Here is an 8,858-nt window from a genome sequence, read left to right on the forward strand (position 1 = left end):
CCTGGCAGCGGGCAAGAAGGCTGCGAGCGAGCCGCGAACCCGGCTGCTGGTGGAGGCTGGCGAGCGCGCGCGCACCATGGGGGAAAAACCCGGGACCAGGTAAGGGAGGTGGGGCCGTACTGCGGGACACGGGCGGTGGCTCGCGGAGGGTGCGGGGATGATCTCCAGACAAGGACACCGGGCAAGAAATCCGGGGGCCGGACGCCTGGGTCCCTAGAGGGTAGCGGTCCGGGGCCGCAAGCCTAGGTCCTTAAAGATACTGGGCGGGGTGCGTGCTTGGACTCCTGCAGATTGCAAGAGCTGTAGGGATCAGGAAACCCACGCCTGGGTTCTCAAAGAGATGGAGGAGTCGGACTACTGGGTTCTCTGTGCAGGCTGAGATGCAGGGGCGGAGGAAGGAGGAGCAGGTGGCCGGCCCCGAGGGGTTGTGTGCTGGGAGACTGGATGCTGGGAAGGGATTCCCCTAGACTGATGCCCGACCAATGGAAAGCCTCCTGTCCAATACCCCACAGTCTGGTTGCTCCCACCTGTCCCGAGGGCCAGATAGCTTTGCTACCAAACTTCGGTCTTCTCCTAGGTTACTAGGAGCAACAGCTTCTTGAGGGAGTAGAGTGCATAGGGACCCTCGCTGAAATTGGGCGGTATTCTTGTCCCGGGGAGGGGGAGAGGTAATATCTGCCCTGGACACACACATCCTCTCCCCGGATGTTTTCTGTGCAATCGGGGCTCCTTCCTTTCAGATACCAGAGTTCTCTTTTTGGTCTATAGCAAAATCCACTTCCTGTTGTGACCCAACGCCCCCAAGAGGACAGGGGGTGAATGCTTGAGTTCCAAGGGAGCGAGAGCAAGAGAATGGGTTGGGGTTCTGTGCCTCGAGCCAGAGAGAACCAAGAATAAGGGCCTGATCCTGAACAGTCACTTCTGCAAAACATGGGATCAGCCCTACCACTCCCACTGCCCTTGGGGTATGAGAACTTAGGCTTGTAAGCATCAAGAGGACCAATATCGGAGAGAGGTGATCAGAGGGAATATTGGCCTCCTGGATTTGGCGTTAAACACCCCAGAGAAAGGGGAAGTCACTTACTTGGGGGAGGCCCCCAAATTTCCGTGGGGTGGTTCAGGAGAAGGAATAGATGGACCAACGAGAGACTGCTGACTTGGCATAATTCTCTACAAGTCTCATCAAATTCTGGGCCATAGGAAATGGAGAGAATAGCAGGAAGTACAAAAGGGCATCTGCTCGAGCTACCTCCCACAGCTGGGCACCTCCCTGGCAATTCCCTTACTCTGCCTCTTCGGCCAGCCTCAGTATGTGCATGCTCCCCCTCCCCAACCTGGCAAGAGATGGCTGGGGAAGATGTGGAGGGCAGATGCCCTGTAGCAACTAACCGAAGAGGCACACCGATTGTGGCTGTCACAGCCTTCTGCCAGGGCTTCTAGTGGGGGAAAACACAGGGCAGAGGGAGACCAGAAGTGGAAGAGAGACAGCCTAGCTGATGTACTAGCTGTCGGCTCTAATTGGGACAGAAATTAGAATGATGATTCTAACTGCTGCCATGTCCATATGTGCCTTTATTGCTTGGGGATACTTAGGGGCACCCTATGAGTTTGTCATGTGACCCTATGTGCTTGCCCTGTGATGTATGGACCGCTTGGCCTTTGAGAAGGAAGGGACAAAATGTTTTTCCTAGTAGAAACTATGGGAGTGAGTTGAAGGAAGAATGGAACACGGAGCAGTATTTCAGTTTGTTATCTGGGGCCCCTTTCCAGGAATTGCTGCTGAGGCAAAGTGCATTAGAAGAGGTATCATGGTGCTTCGAAATAGCCAGAGCCCTGGGGTCACTACACAGTTCCCTATCCTCCCAGCAATGGGTGGAGTCTAGGCTTAGATCATTTCAGTGCCTGTATAGAAAAAGTGTCAGGGACAGGCCAGTTTAACAATTTAATGGTTGAGCCGGGCGGTGGTGGCGCACGCCTTTAATCCCAGCACTCCGGGAGGTAGAGCCAGGCGGATCTCTGTGAGTTCAAGGCCAGCCTGGTCTACAGAGCGAGCTCCAGGACAGGCACCAAAACTACACAAAGAAACCCTGTCTCGAAAAACCAAAAAGAAAAAAGGGAAAAAAAAAACCCACCAATTTAATGCTTGAGAGCAGGGACTTAAAGCCAGAGTTGTCTGCCGTAAGTTTATGTTGGAGTCCCACCATGTACATTCTCCGTGACCGTTGACAAAATTCTTGACCTCTCTATACTTTGGTTTCTTCACTGTAGAACAGAAACATCTCGACTTCGGTCATTGGGCTATAAGCGCAGAACACTATAACACTAGCTATAACACTGCTAGGAACAGAGCAGCCACCCAGTAAACGTTGGCCGGCACCGTCTTTGTTACATGGCTGCTACTGTGTTGGGACGCCTCAATGTACAAGGTCCTGAGGGTCACAGCCTAAGAGCTGCCACCCTTTATGAAATCACAAGTAAAATATAAACAAGATGTGAAAGGAACCAAAATGAAGGGGGAGCGAGGCCTGGTGATTAAAGTCGAGGCTGTGTCTTCAATCTGAAGGAGAGAATGTCTGAGTTAAGCCTTGAACGACAAATGGATTTTTTTTTTTTTAAGCTGCTGAGGTCAGAGATGGGGATGTTGGAGGTTCATGAAATAGTCAGATGTGAGCAATGCCTTCAGTAGAAACTGTCTGAGGGGCAAAGTCAAGGCCTTGCTCCAGGAGTCACCCCAGGGGTCCTTGAGGCGAGAGGTCAGTTGAAAAGTGGCTAGTTTGACTGGGTGTGGTGGTTCATGGCCTTTCATCCCACCATCGAGAAGACAGAGGCAGAGGGAGCTCAGAGCTGGGGGCATCCTGGTCTACATATCAAGTTCCAGGCCGGCCAGGGTTACATAGTAAGACTCCTGTCTCCAAAAAAAAAAAAGTGTGTTTGTTCTGACCCAGACACTGTGTAGCCATTCAGTTCACATCTCCTTCTGGTAGGGGAGGGACCCCTCAGGAGACTCTAGATGGTTCCTGGGGCAACCAGTGGCCATTACTGTAGAGGCGATCACATACCAAAGGAGCAAGTGTTTGTCCTGACAATTGGCTTCAAGGGGCTGCCGTGTGGAAAATGCTAGGACTTTGTAAAAAGAAATGGGAAGGGTAGAGAGGGATCTGGGGTGAATTCCAGTTCTGGGGCTGGGGAGGGATAAGTCCTGGCGTGCTGGTCCCTGCTGAGTCTAAGGGAGGCAGTGGGATCTCCCTTTCTGTTTTGTTAGGGTCTTCAAGAAGTCGAGCCCTAACTGCAAGGTGAGTCACCCATGGTACTTACCCTTTGATCCTCCCTGGGCCCTATCAAAGCCCAGCCTACCCCCAGTTGATCCCCAACCCTTAGCTCCCCACTTCCTGTGACAGCTAAAAGCAGACTTCCTTCCCTCCTTAAGCCCCTTGCCACAGGCTGAAGAAGCCACAGGGCTGGGTGGGGACCGGGCTAGGTTCCTAAGCAAGCTTGTAGCTCCCTTAGGAACCACCCCAGGGTACTTGGGGCTAGGAAAAGTTAATAGTTCCCCAGGCTGTGGCCTGTTTATCACAGAGCCCTTTGTGGGGAGGGCTGCTAACTGCCTGGTCTGGATGAGGGCTCCCTGGAGACATGGGAACACGCACATACACACATACACATCTACCTGTGGTTGGTGGGCAGAGGTATGAAAAGGGACCGAATGAGCAGGTAAAAGCCTAAACAAAGACTTTACTGAGTGATCTGGAAAACTCCCACTCTCTCACCTTCCAATAACACTGGGAGCATCCCCTTCCTGATAACACGGCCAAGGGGAGCCCAGGACAGGACCGCCATCTTTGAGGGCTCTGGTGGCTTGCCACCATCCTCCCCAATGTTCCCTGTGACCCTTGACATCCTCAGCTCACCGTGTACTTGGGCAAGCGCGACTTTGTAGATCACCTGGACAAAGTGGATCCTGTGGGTAAGTTGGCCAAGAAGGGAACAGCTCATCCCCCAGGTGGGGAGGGGGTTCCTGCATCTGGGAATGGGGAAAGGCCCCCTTCAGAAAATGAATCCATGTTTCCCTTTCCTAGATGGCGTGGTGCTTGTGGATCCTGACTACCTGAAGGATCGCAAAGGTACTAGACCCAAGTCCAGGAGCTGGAGGGGAGGCAGGAAAAAGAAGACATTTGATGGGCTGGCATTTGGTAGGATGTCCCAGAGAGATGGAAGGCTGAAGCAGGAGCAGACAGTAGGATTCAGGGGAGTCTGTCATGCTGAGGAAGGATGTGGGTGACAGGAAGGAAGGGGTCACTCCTGATCACCCTACCTTACCCTCACTTTCCAGTGTTTGTGACCCTCACCTGCGCCTTCCGCTATGGCCGAGAAGACCTGGATGTACTGGGCCTGTCTTTCCGCAAAGACCTGTTCATCGCCACCTACCAAGCCTTCCCCCCCATGCCCAACCCACCCCGGCCCCCCACCCGGCTACAGGACCGACTGCTGAAGAAGCTGGGCCACCATGCCCATCCCTTTTTTTTCACAGTGAGGATGCTCCCCAGTCTCTGAAGGGTGTGGGGAGTGGGGCTGTGGGATTGGCATGGGATGAGGCACCTGTTACCAGGGACCGAGACCCCTCCTCTTCTCTGCCACAGATACCCCAGAATTTGCCCTGCTCTGTCACGCTGCAGCCAGGACCAGAGGACACGGGGAAGGTATGGGAGGGACAGCGCTCTCACAGTATGTGAGCAGAACTGGGCTTCGCAGAAGCCCAGACACTGCCGAGCTGGAGGGTGAAGTTCAGGGGCTCCTGAGGACAGGGAAGTGTCCCCATGGACATGGGTGTGCACGGTGTGGTCACTGCACCTGGAACATGTACCTGGGTATGGGGGCTCCCCCGTGCACTGCCCTGAGCCAGCCTCTGCCAGGTGCCAGACTAGAGGGAGACAGTGAGGCAAGAGAGTCCCTGTTTCCGAGATGGGGCAAAAGTCCACACCTGAGGGGAATGAAGCAAAGAGGAAGGAAGGGGTGTGTTGGAAGAGGTGACGGGAGCCTTGGGTAAGAGGTGGCCTTTCCTCCCCTTCCCAAGGCCTGCGGAGTTGACTTTGAGATTCGTGCCTTCTGTGCCAAATCACTAGAAGAAAAGAGCCACAAAAGGTGAGAGAAACGACTCTCTCTGGTTTAACCACTCCCTCCCAGCCTCGTGGAGCCCCAGGCCCCTGTTGGAGGTAGGAATCTGAGTTGGGTTGTAGTGTCTTGGAACCAACCCTTCCCCTCCTCCAACCCCTGACTCAGGAACTCTGTGAGACTTATCATCAGAAAGGTACAGTTTGCTCCAGAGACACCCGGCCCCCAGCCCTCAGCTGAAACCACACGCCACTTCCTCATGTCTGACCGGAGGTCCCTGCACCTAGAGGCTTCCCTGGACAAAGAGGTGAGGTGTGACGGTGACAGAGATGCCACAAAGCAGGCCAGAGTCTAGGGGAGGGGTGAAGCCACAGGCAGGATGGTGGCGGTTGTCTCACTTGGGGTGGAGGTGCTGTATGGGCCGGGGGTGGGGCAGAGAAGCCTCTGGCGGGGAGTACCCAGGACAGAGCCAGTGAGAAACAATCGCCTCCCTCCAAAAGCTGTACTACCACGGGGAGCCGCTCAACGTCAATGTCCATGTCACCAACAACTCCGCCAAGACCGTCAAGAAGATCAGAGTCTCTGGTAGGAGGTGGGGGTGGACGTGGGCTTTGGGGAGGCGGTCTGTGCTGACAAGGGGCTTCGGCTGCCATGTATGTCCGCCCGGGCCCTATCCCAGTGTGGGAGACTTGCCAGGGCATAAGGAATTGAGTCTGTTCCAGGATGATGTGGGGCCTCGGTGTTTATTATAGGAGGGCTGTTGACCAGGGGTGGGGGTGTGCGGCCCCCACAAGCGGGGATCACACCATGTGGTCTGGAGTTGTGGTACAGGGGTAGTCTCTGCTTCACCCAAAGCCACTTGGTCCCCTGCCCCACAGTGAGACAGTATGCCGACATTTGCCTCTTCAGCACCGCGCAGTACAAGTGTCCTGTGGCTCAGCTTGAGCAAGAGTGAGTATGGGACAGGGTGTGGGACCCAAGCGTAGGGGAGAATGTGAGAAGGCAGAGTTCTCCACACAGCCCATCTCACTTCTCAGGGTGTCCCTCTATAGCCAGGGGGCGCCAGGGGGCGCCAGGCTGTCAACTAACAGGTTGAATCCGAACCTACCCTGTCATAATGTGTGCCCAAATGGACAGTGAAGGAGGAGGTCCTGCCTGAGGGTGGTGAGGGGAACCTCCCCCGGCCCAGTCTCTCCAAGAATCTTGTTCCCACCCCCAGTGACCAGGTATCCCCCAGTTCCACGTTCTGCAAGGTGTACACCATAACCCCCCTGCTCAGTGACAACCGGGAGAAGCGTGGCCTTGCCCTGGATGGGCAGCTCAAGCATGAGGACACCAACTTGGCTTCCAGCACTATGTGAGGGCGGGGCTGGCGGGGCCGGCCGGGCTGGCGGACGTGGGGGACAGGGGACAGGCTTCCGTTCAATGCAGGCCGTGTGCCAGGCTCTGTCCTAGGTGCCAGGGAGGTATCAGTGAACACGAGTGACAAAACCCTCTCACATTCTAAGGGAGGGAAGACGGACAATCAGATAAGCGGTAAACTAGATAGCACGGCGTTAGGAACAAGTGTTAAGTGGAGAGAGCAAGGGAAGCGGGAGGAATAAAGAGGAAGGGTGTGTAAGCGAAGAGGCCTCCCGGCAGAGAGAACTGCAAGCTTCAGTTCTCAGGTGGGAAGGTTCCCAGTGTGCGTGAGGAATTGCGGTGTGCCACAGTTCTGACCTTGGGTGCCTGTAGCCCCAGAAGGCCGGAGCTTCACCCGGTGGTGCCTTCGCATTGGGTACACGCTCCGCCACCACACGGGCCCCCACGGTGAGAAGGGACCACAAAAAGAGAAGTAGGGCAGAGGAGCCGCACGTGGGGTGCTGCCGATCAAAGGAGGCCCCGGGAGGGTTGTGCACAGAGGAGTGCCGTGGGCCTGCATTGCCATGGCTGCAGGAGCCCCCGATCCCTGACCCCAGCTCCCCTCCTCCCACTTGCAGAGTGAAGGAGGGAGCCAACAAGGAGGTGCTGGGAATCCTGGTGTCCTACAGGGTCAAGGTGAAGCTGGTGGTGTCGCGAGGCGGGTGAGTATTGTGGGAACGCCTGGTCACGTGGTTCTCTGTGGCTCCGTGGCTTTGTGGTAGTTGTCCTCTTCATGCCGCCCCTCTCCCTCCCCAGGGATGTCTCCGTGGAGCTGCCTTTTGTTCTCATGCACCCCAAGCCCCATGACCACATCACCCTTCCCAGACCCCAGTCAGGTGAGCACTTCCCACACACCCTGAGCCCTGCAGAGAGGGACTGAATCGGCCAGTGGAGAAAAGATGCACTAGATCCTTCTAGTGCCCCTCCACCCACTCCCCCTCTGCCTTTCAGCCCCCCGGGAAACAGATGTCCCCGTGGATACCAACCTCATCGAATTCGATACCAAGTAAGAAACACTCCCTGCCTTCTTACTTTGATCCTCTAGGACAGAGGTTCCCCTATCGTCCAGATCCACCCTCTTACCTTGTGGGTGTTTCCTTCTGGTGGGGGAGATGGGTAGAAGTATCCAATCAGCTGAGTCAGCCTGTTGAGGCTGCCACTGCCCCGGGTCTCTTGTGAACCTCTCTGTCTGGTTCTAGTACTGCTCAAGCGCCAGACTTTAGGATGGGGTGGGAGGAAAGCGGAGTGGGGGGGCCCCAGGAACGGTCAGAAGCCCTTACATCGTCTCCTCGTTATTGTCACCAAGCTACGCCACAGATGATGACATTGTGTTTGAGGACTTTGCCCGGCTCCGGCTGAAGGGGATGAAGGATGATGACTGTGACGACCAATTCTGCTAGGAAAAGGGGCTGGGAGAGGTAGGGGCTGGACCGAGATCCCACTGTCATTTCGGGTGGGAGGGTCCCAGCCTCTCCTCCTTCCCCATCCACCCAGGATACACACTGGACCCATCATTTGTTGAATGTGGGCATTCATCTTTGGACGTCAGCTCTGCGGCCCTAGCCCTGCTCCCTAGGGTGGCAAGCTGTATGCCCACCTAAGGTTTTGGGAAGGGAACACTGAAAATGAGGAGTGATTTAGAGAAAGGAGTAGAAAGAACTCCCACATTTGGCCTCAGACCAACCCGCTCCCCGCCCCCCAAGTCATCACTTCTGCCTCCCATTCCTTGAAGATGAGACTGTGTGTGTGTGTGTGGAGGGCAAGGCCATTTCTTTGTTTCAGAGCATAGGGAAGAAATAAACCTTTGAATAGGCATGAGTGTGTACGTGTTTTCTCAGCAGAGTTTGAGGAGTGTACAGTGTGCCCATCCATGATGCTTTTTCCTACATCTTCAGGGTACCTTACACCGGTTATCAATAAATGTTTACTGCTATGCCTGTGTCCCAAGGTAAATATTGAAACTTGGTTTGGTCGGTGCACACTCCAGGGTAGAGCTTGGTAAAGCCACAAAGTAAACCGTCTTCTACAAGGAAAACACTAACTAACTTCCCTGAAGGTGAGATGGTCCAGGGAGCTGGGCGGGGGGGTGCCTCTCTGTTGAGGCTGGCAACACATGACCACATTGTGATCTTGTTAGGTTTATCTCCACTGTTCCTTCTGGTTTGTAAAGCAGTCTGCTTCTGGGACTTTATAACCACATCTGCATACCTCACCAGACAGATGCCATACAAGCAACCTCCGTAAGAGTCATACTGTGTGGGCCAAAGCCAGGCATGGTGGGAAGGCGTCAGCCACACTCTACAGACATTTCTCACCTCCTACATCACCCACTGTAACTCCTGCAGGTG

At 55.0% G+C, this 8,858-nt stretch overlaps 1 protein-coding gene across 1 annotated transcript; it reads left to right on the forward strand.

The window, feature by feature from the left end:
- Nucleotides 1-8,325, forward strand: Arrb2 (arrestin beta 2). Its single transcript, XM_059269467.1, has 15 exons — nucleotides 1-99; nucleotides 3,263-3,293; nucleotides 3,904-3,964; nucleotides 4,077-4,121; nucleotides 4,331-4,527; nucleotides 4,638-4,697; nucleotides 5,072-5,139; nucleotides 5,278-5,416; nucleotides 5,610-5,694; nucleotides 5,988-6,060; nucleotides 6,329-6,466; nucleotides 7,089-7,172; nucleotides 7,267-7,346; nucleotides 7,462-7,516; nucleotides 7,817-8,325. The coding sequence occupies exons 1-15, from the start codon at nucleotides 77-79 to the stop codon at nucleotides 7,908-7,910; spliced, it is 1,233 nt and encodes a 410-aa protein (XP_059125450.1). The 5' UTR covers nucleotides 1-76; the 3' UTR covers nucleotides 7,911-8,325.
- The last annotated feature ends 533 nt before the right edge of the window (nucleotides 8,326-8,858 follow it).

This window comes from Peromyscus eremicus, chromosome 8a (assembly GCF_949786415.1).
Source record: "Peromyscus eremicus chromosome 8a, PerEre_H2_v1, whole genome shotgun sequence".
NCBI classification, from domain to species: domain Eukaryota; kingdom Metazoa; phylum Chordata; class Mammalia; order Rodentia; family Cricetidae; genus Peromyscus; species Peromyscus eremicus.

Excerpts from the sequence above, each read along its gene's own strand:
- Arrb2 (XM_059269467.1), top strand. The coding sequence starts at position 77 with ATGGGGGAAAAACCCGGGACCAG. Across the intron at positions 4,698-5,071 it reads GACCAGAGGACACGGGGAAG|GCCTGCGGAGTTGACTTTGA; the intron begins GTATGGGAGGGA and ends CCCCTTCCCAAG. Across the intron at positions 6,061-6,328 it reads GTGGCTCAGCTTGAGCAAGA|TGACCAGGTATCCCCCAGTT; the intron begins GTGAGTATGGGA and ends TCCCACCCCCAG.